This window comes from Lepus europaeus, chromosome 1, assembly GCF_033115175.1.
Source record: "Lepus europaeus isolate LE1 chromosome 1, mLepTim1.pri, whole genome shotgun sequence".
Taxonomy (NCBI): domain Eukaryota; kingdom Metazoa; phylum Chordata; class Mammalia; order Lagomorpha; family Leporidae; genus Lepus; species Lepus europaeus.
The window spans coordinates 163548004-163561949 of NC_084827.1; the positions used below are offsets into that span (position 1 = coordinate 163548004).

General features: G+C 46.3%; 1 protein-coding gene across 5 annotated transcripts in view; it reads right to left on the minus strand.

Moving 5' to 3' along the window:
* The window catches only part of NHEJ1 (non-homologous end joining factor 1), a 104350-nt gene that overhangs the window by 85915 nt on the left and 4489 nt on the right, over positions 1 to 13946 (minus strand). For 2 of the 5 annotated variants that reach the window (XM_062192093.1, XM_062192101.1), the window contains exons 2-3: positions 12847 to 13023; positions 11917 to 12129 (exon numbers count right to left, since the gene is read on the minus strand). In XM_062192093.1, coding sequence (XP_062048077.1) covers positions 11917 to 12129; positions 12847 to 13023 — 390 coding nt within the window. Of the gene's footprint in view, positions 1 to 11916; positions 12130 to 12846; positions 13024 to 13115; positions 13239 to 13265; positions 13448 to 13946 lie in introns of those variants that run through there. The other 3 variants (XM_062192082.1, XM_062192073.1, XM_062192110.1) reach the window with 3 other exon arrangements.

Sequence of the window (13946 nt, forward strand, 5' to 3'; positions counted from 1 at the left end):
CCTGGCTATGGCCTGGTCCGGCCCTGAACATTGCAGCCATTTAGGGAGTAAACCAGCGGATGGAGGACTTCTGTCCCTGCCTCTTCCCCTCTCTCTGAAACTCCACCTTTCAAATAAATAAATAAATAAATATTTAAGAGAGAGCGAGAGAGAGGAAGAGAGAGAGAGAGAGACACTAGCTCTCTAGTCTCTCTAGAAGGAATAAATCAAGTCCCCTCCACACATCTTTCTTTTTTTTTTTTTTTTTAAGATTTGTTTATTTGAAAGGCACAGTAACAGAGAGAGAGACAGATCTTCCATCTACTGATTCACTTCCTCAATGGCCATATCAGCCAGATCTGGGTCAGGCCAAAGCCAGGAGCCCAGAACTCCATCGAGATCTCCCACATGGGTAGCAGGGACTTAAGTACTTAAACCATCATCTGCTGCCTTCCAGGGTGTGCAGTGGCAGGAACCTGGAACTGGAAGTGGAGCCGGCACTCAAATTCAGGCACTCCAATATGGGATGTGGGTGTCCTAAGCAGTGCTTTAACCTCAGTGCCAAATGCCTGGCCTCAAACCTTGCTTTTAACTAGAGGTAACAAGGACACAAGCACAGCCACATGGCAGTACAGCCTGGGTGATACTCTCATATGCTAATGTAGAGCTATGTAGAACAATCTTCAGTTCACCTACACAGGGTGTCCACTGGACTGTCAAGGAAAATAATGAAAATCAATAATCTATTTGTGGCTGGGGAATATTATCAGAATTCCTTTCACTTCTCCCAAGGTGAACTAAAGGAGGCACCAAGAAGAAATGGCCTAGATCAGAGGTCAACAAACGTTTTCGGGAAAGGGCCGGATGGTCAATATTTTCAGCTTTGTGGCCATGAAGTCCCTGTTGCAACTATTCAGCTTTGCTGTTGTAGCACGAAAGCAGCCACAGACAATATGTAAACAAATGAGGTGGCTGTGTTCCAACAGAACTTTACAAAAGCGGCCAGCCAGCCAGATTTGGCCCACTGTGCCCCATGCCAACCCCTGCCCTAGACCTACAAAGGAATATACAAGATACCCACATGCTGGCCTGAAGGGAGGAACAGGTTCTGGAGGGTCCGGGAAGACGCAAAGCCAGACCCAAGTCGATCAAGATCAGAAGTCTGCGCTCTTCAGACTTTTGTGTTTTCATGTTCCATGAATTTTCCAGGTAAATTTACCACTAACAAAAAAGTTCAACTGTGTTACAGCTGGAATTAAGAGGAAAGCACTTTTTTTCCCACATTTTGTTACGGGCAGATTAGAAAAGATGGGATCTGGGGAGGACTTAGGGGGTCAGTGGCAGCAGCTTCTGTACTAGCCCCGGGGCCCAGGAAATGCAGGACACTGGCACATGGCAGAAGGCTGGACACCATGGGGCTACAGATGCAGTCACTTCTTCCCATCAAACAGCACATCCCCACCTGGCACTGTCTCCTGGATCAGGCCTTAGGATAAACGTAAGCCTCTAGGAAGTACTGGTCCAAACATGTACTTCTCTAGACCCAGCCCTAATTTGGTCTTATTCAAGGTGCCTTCCTTTGCAACTATTGAGGTCCCAGCAAATTCTACTCCTGGACCCACCAATGAGACAACTTTTCCATTACTTACTAATCTCCCTCACCCAAAAAACCTATACCAGTGCTTCAGTCTAACCTCGTCATTATCTCCTGACCCACTATCCCCCAACCCTTTTTTCAACTCCACTCTCTGTAATTCCATGACCCCTATAAAGCCGAGAGATTGCTTAACTGGAGGTCACTTCCTCCAGTGTGGGAGCTCCCTATTCCACTGTCTACCGCCTATTGCAGCTGATATCTGTATTCCTGTAATTATCCTCCCAGAGGTCTCTGTGGTGCCCCAAAACCAGTCTCTCCTGATACCAGTGCTGCAAAACGCCCATGCTAAAAGGGACATAATTATCCTTCCCTTTCTAGCAGCACTAGGTGTTCTTACGGGAGTGGGGACAGGAGTAGCTAGCCTGGCATATGGTACTACCCAGATACAGCAACTGGCAAGCACCTTAAATACGGAGCTACAAAATGTTGCAGCCTCCTTTATAAACCTGCAAGACCAGATTGACTCCCTGGCTGATGTGGCCCTTCAAAACAGAAGGGCACTAGACCTCTTACTAGCAGAAAAAGGGGGAACGTGTATTTCTGGGAGAACAGTGCTGCTTTTTTACTAACAAATCTGGAGTGGTCAGAAACATGGCACAACAACTTAAGGAACGCATTGCCGAACAACAACAGGAGTACCAGGGACAACAAGGATGGGATCTATTTTCCTCTTTTCTCCCTTGGGTACTGCCAACTCTGGGACCCATAACTGCAGGGACAATTGTAATGATCGCTCCTTGTGCTCTCAGGCTCATAAAAGATCGAATCCAGGAAGCCTCCAGAGTAGCGGTCAACCAGATGCATCTCCATCCATACATGCCTGTCCCTGCAGAGCCCCAAGATACCCCCAGTGGGCCCCTGTAAACGACATCACCAATCAGCAGGAAGTAGCCAGAGAGATTCATCATTGTCCCCTTTCCTATCATCAAAAGGTAGCTTTGGGATCCGCAAGGAGGGAAGGCCTATACTTCCAGGAATGGAGAGTCCCTACCTGTACTTCCAGGGAAGAAAAGTCCTTGTCAAGGTCCCTGTGGGTGCCTAAAGGTCAACCAATGAGGATCAGATCCGCTTCAACCTTTAACCCCCATGACCTGAATCTATAAAAGGAGCCCTCCCAACTTCTGACGCACGACTCCCCCCCACCCCCCCACCCCCCGCCCTTGCTGCTCTGTTGGGACCAGTGAACTTCACACATCTTGATCACTAGGCTAGACAATTGTTCCTTGGAAAGCTGAATTTAAAAGTAATGAACTGGATATTTGGCAGAGGAAATAACTAAGCAACAAAACATTGACGCTGCCGCTTGGCTGCTTTTAACTGCACACAGTAGGACTCAGGAGCAGCAGCACAGGCACGGCACCGACCTACATACAGGTGACATGCGCAATTAAAAGGGAATGAAAAGATTTTTTAAATTCACAGCCTAGACAGGGAGAGAAAAAGGAAAAGAGAAAAGTGCCTTTGGGGCAGAAGGATGTGGTGGAGAAACCACTTGCTAAAAAGATTATTGCAGATAAAAAGATCTTTGTGCTAATCAGCAAGACAATGGAGAAAAGACCTGGAAAAGTATCTCAGAAATCTTTGAGCTGCCCCTCCCATCACAGGCCCAGAGCAAGGACACAACCAGCTCACGGAACCACATGGCACTTTCCACAGGGTTGCCCGAGACCACCGTGGGATTGGCTTCTAAGTCAGTTAAGTGCTCCATGGTTCTTGAGGATTCAGGTGTGGCCCATGCTGGCAGCTGACTTTGGTGTCGGCCTGGTTTTGCAGGCCCATAAAAGACAAGAATTTCCACAGAGCTTTTGAAAGGAAAGCCTGGGGACCCAGACAAAAGTTTGCTGGAGGGTCGGATCCTCTGCAGGGAGCTCCTGATGGGGTGGTGTCTAGTGGAACTACAGGAATGGAGCTAAAGTGGAGACACCAGAAAGGTAGAAAAACCAGCGGTGAGCAATGCCTGCTCAGGAAATCCACAGATATCATGAGTAGCCCAGGAGAGCAGCAACGAGGACCAACAAACCACTGAGACCCCAGAAACAAAGCTACCAGCATGCAATGCCACCTGGGAGAGCTATAAACACAGGACTTCAATCTGTGAGAACTGAAGCATGGGCCGAGCCCAGGAAAACCACAGGGGTAGGTCCCTAGGGCTCCCCTAGGCTTTGGGAGCCCAGGCCACTCCCCAGTGATGGGGTTGTGGGATGTAAAATCTGCCCAGATAGGTTTTAGCCTTGCTTTGGGCCGATTACTCCTTTCTAATTGCTCTGTTTTTGGGGGGAAATAAAATACGTACTCTATGCTGTCCTGTCCTATCTTGGAAGTATGTAACTTGTTTTTTTATTTCACAGGGGCTCACAGATAGAAGAGTTTTCCCCAAGCTCAGATGAGACTTTGGACTTCTGAATTAATGCTAGACTGAGTTAAGACTAACACTGAGACCAGTGTTGTGTCACAGTGCTGCCGACTGCCAACAATGCCGGCATCCCATACCACAGCACCATTTCTAGTCCTGGCTGTTCTGCTTTTGATCCAGCTCTCTGCAAATGCGCCTGGAAAAGCAGTGGAGGATGAACCAAGTGCTTGGGCCCCTGTCACCTATGTGGGAGACTCAGATGGAGTTCCAAGCTCTTGGCTTTGGCCATAGCTGTTGTGATCATTTGGGGAGTGAACCAGGGACAGAGGATCTCTTTCTCTCTCTATCACTCTGCCTTTCAAATAAACAAATACTTAAAAAAAAAAAAAGACTTTAAGGGACCAGCATTGTGATGGAGCAGGTAAAGCTGCTACCTTCAATGCTGGCATCCCATATGGGCGCTGGTTCGAGTCCTGACTGCTTCACTTCCGATCCAGCTCCCTATTAATGGCCTGGGAAAGCAGCAGAAGATGGCCCAAGTGCTTGGGCCCCTGCACCCACGTGGGAGACCTAGAAGAATCTCCTGGTCCTGGCCTCAGATTATCCCAGCTCCAGCCATTAAGCCATCTGGGGAGTGAACCAGTGGATGGAAGAGTTCTCTGTGTGTCTCTCCCTCTGTCTATAACTCTGCTTCTCAAATAAATAAATAAATCTTTAAAAAAAAACTTTACATTAAAAAAAAAATGATTGCATGTTGTACATAAATAAAAAGGACATGACATGAGTTTTGGTGACCAGAGGCAAATGCTGTGGCTTGAAGATCTGTTCACTTATTCAGGAGCTCGGTCCTCAGTGTCTGACAATAGAGGTTCTGACGGTGGAAACTTAATTCAGTGATAGTGTTTAGAGATGGGCTTTGGAAAGTGATTAGTTGGGATTTGTTTGTTAGGGTGGAGCCCCCTAATAGAGTCCTGGTGGTTTTATAAGGAGAGAAAGACTATAAATGCATAGATAGGTCCACACACCCCACCACAATGTGACAAGGCAAAGGAGGTCCCTCTCCTAACCCTGTGTCATGCTGTGCTGACCTGGTGCCTCCAAAATCATGACCCAAAGCACTTGTAAATCTCTTTTCTTTAAAAGCAATATCTTGAAAATACCTGTTCATATTACAAGAAAAAAAAATACCTGTTCATATACAAGAAAGACGGATGAAAATGTGTAACTAGATATAAAAAAATCCACAGACACTACAAAAAAATGCTGAGGTACTTTAGATCAGGACACTCCCTTGTGTTGACAGAGAGCAATAAATGAAGAGATGCCACTCAACAAGTCAACTCAATAAACACTTACTGGGTGTCTGAGGCCTTTGAACACGAATGGCTCACAAGGGTTAAGGATGTCAGGAAGTATGGTGGAGATAGAAGCAGGAGTTGCCAATCTTTTTCCTAGGGAAAAGCCTCCTTATAATTTTCCCTAAAGTCTTTAGATTTCCCATAGAAATGTCCACAAGTCATAGGCCAGAGAGAAAGAAAAGTGACTGAATGAATCCCATCAGGTGATATAGTGAAAGCGTAATAGACCCAGAACTGGGAGACCTTGATTTTCATCTTGCTCTGATATCAACTAGATGTGAAAATGACTTAATCTCAACTTCTCTCTTGGTCTCTCTTTTCTAAAAAGAAAAGTTATAGAGCTGGAATATTTGCTCTTACGGGTCCATTCTAAAGCTAAAGTTAAGTCATATTACATATGTTCTATTTCTCCCATAGTGAGGTTGGAATTGGTATCTCTACTTTACAGCTAAAAAATAATGAAGCATAAAAATTCAGAACTTGGGGCAGGTGTTTAGCCCAGCGGTCAAGATGGAACTTGGGACACTGGCACTCCATTCTGAAGTGCCTGGGTTCAAGTCACAGCTCTACTTCTGACCCAGCTTCCTATTAATGTGCACCCTGGAAGCCAGTAGGCGATGACTCAAGTTCTTGAGTCCCTGTCTCCCACATGGGAGATCCAGACTGAGTTCCAACTTTCTGGCTTCAGCTCGACACAGCCCAGTGGTTGTATGCATTTAGGGAGTGAACTAGTAGATAGAAACTCTCTTCCATCTGTCTCTCTGTCTTTCAAATAAAAATAAAGGTGTTTTGTTTTGTTTTAGAATTCAGAACTTATTCAAGGTCATGTAAGTAGTCTGAAAGTGATGGAGCTGAATGGCAAATTCAAGTCTGCTGGTTCCAAAGCATGTGCTTTTTCTACCACTAAGAAACCTTTGGAGGTGATTCCTAGGAATCATAAAATGACCATAGAAATGGCAAATTTGGAAGTCAGAGTACGGGAGATCAGGAATTATTGGGGCTGGCAGTGTAGCACACAGTGGGTTAAATGGCCACCTGCAATGCCAGCATCCCATACTAGAGTGCTGTTTGGAATTCTGGATACTCTGCTTCAATTTCATTTCCCTGCTAATGCACCTGGGGAATCAGCAGAAGATAGCTCAAGTACTTGGGCCCCTGCCACCCTTGTGGGAGACTGGATGGAGTTTGGGCTCCTGGCTTGATCAGCCCTGGCATTTGTGGCCATTTGGGGAATGAACCATAGGATGAAAGGTTTCTTTCTCTCTCTCTCTCTCTCTCTCTCTCTTTTACTCTTTCTGTCTGTCCTTAGATCATTTTGTCATTCTGCCTTGCAAATAAATAAGTAAATCCTAAAAAAAAAGAAGAATTACATTAGATTCTAGAAAGAATAGACAACAGGATAGAGGAAGCATGAAGTTTTCCACAAGCAGAGATGGGCTCAATGTCAGAAAGCAAAAACTCCAGGCCATATGTATTCCATAATGTCCTGCAGAAATTTAAGAACTATTGAATATTCATAAACCATATGAGTATATTATGTCGAAGAAGAAACAGGGAAACAGGTAGTCTCTTGTCTGTGGCTGGTAGGAATGAGACTATACAATCTCTCTGGGAGAAAAACCGGCATCATGTTGGCAAGACTAAAGATAAAAATATTCCTTGACCCAGCTATTCCACTTCTAGGAATTTACTCACACATTTACACACAGAAGGAAACACAAGGATATTCGCTGTATGGAACAACAAAGGACTACAAATAACTAAGTGCCTACCAGTAGCAGCTCAATTCCATATCTATTAAATAAATAAAGTGCTGTGTTACCATTAAAAGTATTAAGGAAGTTCTTTCAGATGCTTTCATGTGAACAATCTTGGAGTTCTATACTTAAGTGAAAAAAGCAAGGTGTAAACAGTGAGGACAGCACGCTACCATCTGTGAAAACACACATATACACAGGAATGTGTGGGCATATCCATAGTCATACATATATAGCTTTCTTTAAGAACTCACAAGCAGCTGCTAACAGTGGTTGCTTTAGAGAACGAAAACCAGGGACTGCAGAAGGGGACAGAAAGGAGACCTATTTTTTCCCTGTACACCCTTCAATGCTGCTTGAAATGTTTGCCTTTTGCATGAATTGCCCATTCAAAAACCTATCACAAGAATGACCAACAAACAAAAATTAGAACTGTGTGACCTCACAGACTCACACACAGCCTGAAATAGCATCCACCTACATACTTGCCAGTGTCTGCTGGCTGTCACTTTTTCCCTATAAAGCTCCCTGAGGTTCAGGGGTTTCCCTGGGATGGCCTTCTTCTCCTTTTAATGGTAAGTATTTTATTTTAATTTAAAGCATAATTGTCAACTGATTCTTCAAATCTCACTTCTCCCCAGGGCCACCCAGAGCCACCCCCTTTTACACACTATTGCCTCTTAACTTAGTGTCTGTCCTCCATTCGAGGAATCTGCCCAGAATAGTGAGTTTTTGTTTACATGTTTTCAGCTATAGTATCATTATGCAAGAGTTCTATACTGTATTCTTCTGAGAGAAGAAAATACTCGAGCTCATTAGCTTCCCAGGAGAACTGCCTCCCCACGTTATGTTATTCTGAATTTCTAGGGTTTGTAATGTAAAATGAGACTAGCTATTAACTTGGGATTCCCAAAAGCTGCCGAAATGGTTGAGGCTCAGAAAAAGCATCACTGAGGGAACAGCGCCCCCTGGTGTCAATTAGAAAAAGCTAAAGGAGTTTTGAATGAACTAGGTATATTCTTGACAGAAAGCTGGATGGAAAATTACACAAGAAATTAAATTAAAATCAACAAATGTGGGGCTGGCACTGTGGCTTAATGGGTTAATCCATGGCCTACAGCACTGGCATCCCATATGGGGGCCAGTTCAAGTCCCAGCTGCTCCACTTCTGATCCAGCTCCCAGCCTGGAAAAGTAGTGGAGGATGGCCCAAATGCTTGGGCCCCTGTACCCATGCGGGAGACTCAGAAGAAGTTCCTGGCTCCTAGCTTCAGCCTGGCACAGCCCTGGCTATTGTGGCCATTTGAGGAGTGAGCCAGCAGATGGAAGATTTCTCTCTCTCTCTCTCTCTCTGTAATTCTACCCTTCAAATAAATAAATATTTAAATAAATCTTTGAAAAGCAAAGTTACAGAGAAAGAGAGATCCTCCATCTACTGATTCGCTCCCCAAATGGCCACAACAGCCAAAGCTGGGCTGATCCAAAGCCAGGAACCAGGAGCTTCTTCCAGGTCTCCCACACGGGTGCAGGGGCCCAAGCATTTGGGCCATTGTCTGCTGCTTTCCCAGGCACATTAGCAGGGAGCTGGATTGGAAGTGGAGCAGTTGGGACTTGAACCAGTGCCCATATGGGATGCCAGCACTGCAGGCGGCGGCTTTACCCACTACACCACAGCATTGGCCCCAATAAATAAGACTTAAAAAAAAAAAATCAAAAAATGTGAATGCCTACTACATGCTAAACATACATACCTTAGAAATTCAGAAATGAAGGAGAAATAGTTCTTCTAGCACACAAGGCTAGCTTTACTGGGTTCTGGATTTAAAATAAGTATCGGCAAGCAGTTTTTCAAAAAGTCCTTGCAGCCATCCAATCATCTGTGGATGCCAGAGCATCACAACACCTATGGGAAGCTAAAGAAGGATGATAGAAAATGATGCTCACTTACCTTCAGATCCTCTGCTGGCTCTCACCTTCAAGTCTCCCCAAAAAGACTCTGTCCTCTAAGAGCTATTGACTGAAACAAGCCATTTGTTACTCTTGCAAACTAGTCCTCAATGTCCACCTTTAATTTGTCTGCTTTTTCATCTAGTTATTTATTTGAAAGGCACTGACAGAGAGGGGGGCATACACACACAGAGTGAGAGAAACAGAGAGATCTTCCATCCCTTGGTTCATTCCTGAAACAGCCACAACAACCAAGGCTGGCCTAGACTGAAGCCAGGAGCCCGGAACTGCAACCAGGTGTCCCAGGTGGGTGGCAGGGACCTGAGTATTTGGGACATCTGCTGCTTTTCTGCACAGGGAGCGGGATTGAAAGCAGAACACCTGAATCTCAAACTGGTGCTCCAACATGGGATGCTGGTGTCACAAGCAGCATCTTAACTCGCTGCACCACAGTGCTAGCCCAGTGTCCACCTCTAAGTTTTGATAGAAGCTCGGGCAAGTAAAGGCTACAAGTGAACAGAGAACAATATACTCCTTGTCTTTGAAAATGTGCTTTCAGGCCGGCGCCGCGGCTCACTAGGCTAATCCTCCGCCTTGCGGCGCCGGCACACCGGGTTCTAGTCCCGGTCGGGGCACTGATCCTGTCCCAGTTGCCCCTCTTCCAGCCCAGCTCTCTGCTGTGGCCCGGAAGTACAGTGGAGGATGGCCCAAGTGCTTGGGCTCTGCACCCCATGGGAGACCAGGAGAAGCACCTGGCTCCTGCCATCGGATCGGCGCTGTGCGCCGGCCGCAGCGTGCCTACCGCAGCGGCCATTGGAGGGTGAACCAACGGCAAAAGGAAGACCTTTCTCTCTGTCTCTCTCTCACTGTCCACTCTGCCTGTCAAAAAAAAAAAAAAAGAAAAGAAAATGTGCTTTCAGATCAGACTAATCTGGGTTCAAATTTCAGCTCATTCATTCATTTTTAAGCTGACAGACTGGACAAGTTGCCTTCTATCTCAGTTCCCTAATCTGAAGAATGGGAATACTACACTTATCTCACAGGAAAATCATGAGGATTAAAAGAAAAGATAACATTTAGACAGCTACCTAGCTCTACCTTGTTCTCAGAGCGATCTTGATAAATCACAAATTGGATCATATTAAACCCTGCTTAAAGTTTTTCAGTGAATTCCTGTTGCCTTTGGGATACAAGCTAAACTCACTCAAATGTTTTATTTATTTTCCCCAGAAACCTTTTATTTAAGGACTATAAACTTCACTAGAATCCTTTAAACTCTGGCCACTGCCTACTCAGTTTCTTAGGTCTTTGTGTCTACACTGCAGACATGAAGTTCCTGACTCACCTCATGTCTCCATGCCTCTTGCTTACAATGATATTTCTCTTTCTTTCCTCCCAACTAGTTCCTGCTCATCTTTTTTTTTTTTTTTTAATTTTTAATTTTATTTTATTTTTTTTTTTTTGACAGGCAGAGTGGACAGCAGAGGGAGACAGAGAGAAAGGTCTTCCTTTTGCCGTTGGTTCACCCTCCAATGGCCGCCGCGGTAGGCGCGCTGCGGCCGGTGCACCGCGCCATTCCGATGGCAGGAGCCAGGTGCTTCTCCTGGTCTCCCATGGGGTGCAGGGCCCAAGAACCTGGGCCATCCTCCACTGCACTCCCCGGCCATAGCAGAGAGCTGGCCTGGAAGAGGGGCAACCGGGACAGGATCGGTGCCCCGACCGGGACTAGAACCCGGTGTGCCGGCGCCGCAAGGCGGAGGATTAGCCTGTTAAGCCACGGCGCCGGCTTCCTGCTCATCTTTAAACTTGGCTCAGAACCTCTCTCTTCAAAGATTCTTTTTTCTCTGATTCTCAAGCCATCATAGACCTCCATCAATCAGATATGATAAATTTCTGTCTGGGCCGGCGCCGTGGCTCAACAGGCTAATCCTCCGCCTTGCGGCGCCCGCACACCAGGTTCTAGTCCCGGTTGGGGCACCGGATTCTGTCCGGTTGCCCTTCTTCCAGGGCAACTCTCTGCTGTGGCCCAGGAGTGCAGTAGAGGATGGCCCAAGTCCTTGGGCCCTGCACCCGCATGGGAGACCAGGAGAAGCACCTGGCTCCTGGCTTTGGATCAGCGAGATGCGCTGACCGCAGCGGCCATTGGAGGGTGAACCAATGGCAAAAAGGAAGACCTTTCTCTCTGTCTCTCTTTCTCACTATCCACTCTGCCTGTCAAAAAAAAAAAAAATCCTGTCTGCCCACGTCCCCTCACTAGGTTATAAACTCTAGGAAAAGACTATATTGTTTCAAGTCTGGATATCCAATAATTAGCACATAGTAGGTGCTTCATGAAAGTTGAAAGAATTTATAAAGCTACCCAATAAAGCATGTAGATACAAAATCTGCTCCCTTTGCAAGGAAAGGATTCCTTTCACCCACAGGCTCGTCAAGAAAGGTTTTCTTTCATTGTTGTTGCTGTTGTTATTTATTGATGCAGATGCTGATAAACAGGGGAGGGAGAGGGAGCTTCCATCCACCGGGTCACTCATCAAATGCCCTTAATGCTCCCTGGCTGGGACCAAAGCCAGGAGTAGGGAACTCAAGCCAGGTCTCCCACGCAGGTACAGGAATACAACTACTCGAGCCATCACCACTGCATCCCAGGGTCTGCATTAGCGGGAAGCTGGAGTCAGGAGTGGAGCATGGGATCAAACCCAGGCACTCAGACGTGGGACACAGGCATCTTAACCTACTGGCCAACATCCATCCCAAGAATGTTTTCTGAGTGGAGACGTTCAAAAGGAGTTTGCACAACAAGCAAAATCACCCAAAGCTTCAACTCAGTCAGCCGGCCCTCCCTGTCCCACACCTGAATCATACTTACCAGGAAAGGACTAGCTGGGGTGCAGTGGAAATTCCAACAGAAGGGGAGACCGGAGAGCTCACTCCGCACCCGCAGAATCAGTGCCTCTGGCGCACGATCACTGGAGAAGGTCGCTTCGCTGGGGTGAGCTGCGTCCTTCAACAACGGGTGCAGCAGATTTTCCAAATGACAGAGAAGAGCCGCAGGTGGGGCAGTCAGGCGCTTGTTCAACTCCTAGAGAGACAGAAGCCACACAGAGTGAAGGCGTTAAAAGGAAACTGACTCCCTCACAAGCAAAGACGATGGAAAACTCTGGGTAACATGAAGACAATGCGTAGGAGAGGAAGAGGAGAGAGGATAAAAACTTCAGCATAGCAACATCATGCATACAGAACAGAAACACACACACACACACACACAGATCCCAGGCTTCTAGCAGAAGTATAAAAACATTAATTGAAATTGTCTCAGGGATGGCACTGTGGCATAGTAGGTAAAGCTGCTGCCTGTAGTGCCCGAATCCCATATGGGTGCCAGTTCTAGTCCCGGCTGCTCCTCTTCCAATCCAGCTCTCTGCTATGGCCTGGGATAGCAGTAGAAGATGGCCCAAGTTCTTGGGCCCCTGCACCCGTTGGGTAGACCAGGAAGAAGCTCTTGGTTTCAGATCAGCGCAGCTCCATCCTTTGCAGCCATCTGGGTTGTAAACCAGCAGGTGAAAGGCCTATTTCTGCCTCTCTCTCTCTCTCTCTCTCTCTCTTTCTCTTTCTTTCTTATTTAAAAGGCAAAGTTAAAGAAAGCCAGAGAGAGAGAGAGAGAGAGAGAGAGAGACAGGAAGAAAGGGAGAGAAGGGAGGAGGGGAGGAGGGGAGGAATTGTCTCAATTAACTCAACCTTCCCTGGCAACCTACAGTAGGTAAGTTGGTTGATGTGAATGTCTCCTCTTCACACTTACCTTGGCTCGCTGGATGACCACATTGGTGTCCACCTGTTCATGCCACACCTGTTGAAGATCCGAAACCAGCAAGGCATAGCCCTGCTTAGTGATATAGGCCTTGGCCATGAGGGAGTTCTCAGCAAGCTGTAGCCATGCCCATGGCTGCATCAACAGGCCTTGCTCCAATTCCTCCATCTGCAGGAAAGCCCAAATTTAGCAAAAGGCTTCTAGGGTAAGGTTAGGTCTAGGGAGGGTAGCACTCAAACAACTCTAAATTGACTTATCACCTGTGGAAATCCTCCCAGACAAAACAGAAGGCAAGGGGCCAGTGCAGCAGTGCAGTGGGTTAAGCTGCAGCCTGCAGTGCCAGCATCCCATATGGGCACCAGTTTGAGTCCTGGTAGCTCCACTTCCAATCCAGCTCCCTGCTAATGCACCTGGGAAAGCAGCAGGAGATGGCCTGAGTCCTTGGGCCCCTGAATCCATGTGAGAGACCCAGAAGAAGCTCCTGGCTCCTGGCTTCAGATTGGTGCAGCTCCAGCCGTTGCAGCCATTTGGGGAGTGAACCAGCGGATGGAAGATATCTCTGTCTCTCCTTCTCTCTCTCTGTAAATCTACCCTTCAAATAGATAAATAAATCTTTTTTATATAAGAAAAGGTAAGGCTTTACATTCTTCCCTGTATATAACCAGCAAAACACCAACCTTACTACCTCTTGGCCAATAAAAATCTATTTAGAATCTTGTGAAGTTTTTATTCATATTAAGTTCCTAGAAGATAAAAAATATCTTTCTTTTGTGGTATTTAAGCTTCAGCATATTGATATTAGCATTTCTGCTTTCTAATAATGTAACAATGTGGAAACCACACCATGCTTGTTGCATCTTTATCACATTCCTAATAAATACGTCAACACTGCTCTTCCCCAGGACATGTAGAAGAGAATGCATAGTTCCTGTCTTATGAAACATCATATATTATAAATGCCTGAGACAGGAAATTCAAATTATTTGATCATTATCTAAAAACAAAGCTCTTGGGGCAGGCGTTTGGTGCCATAACTAAGATGCCATTTGAGAGGCCCCTCCCCCCCCCCAACAGAGTGCCTGGGTTGGAGT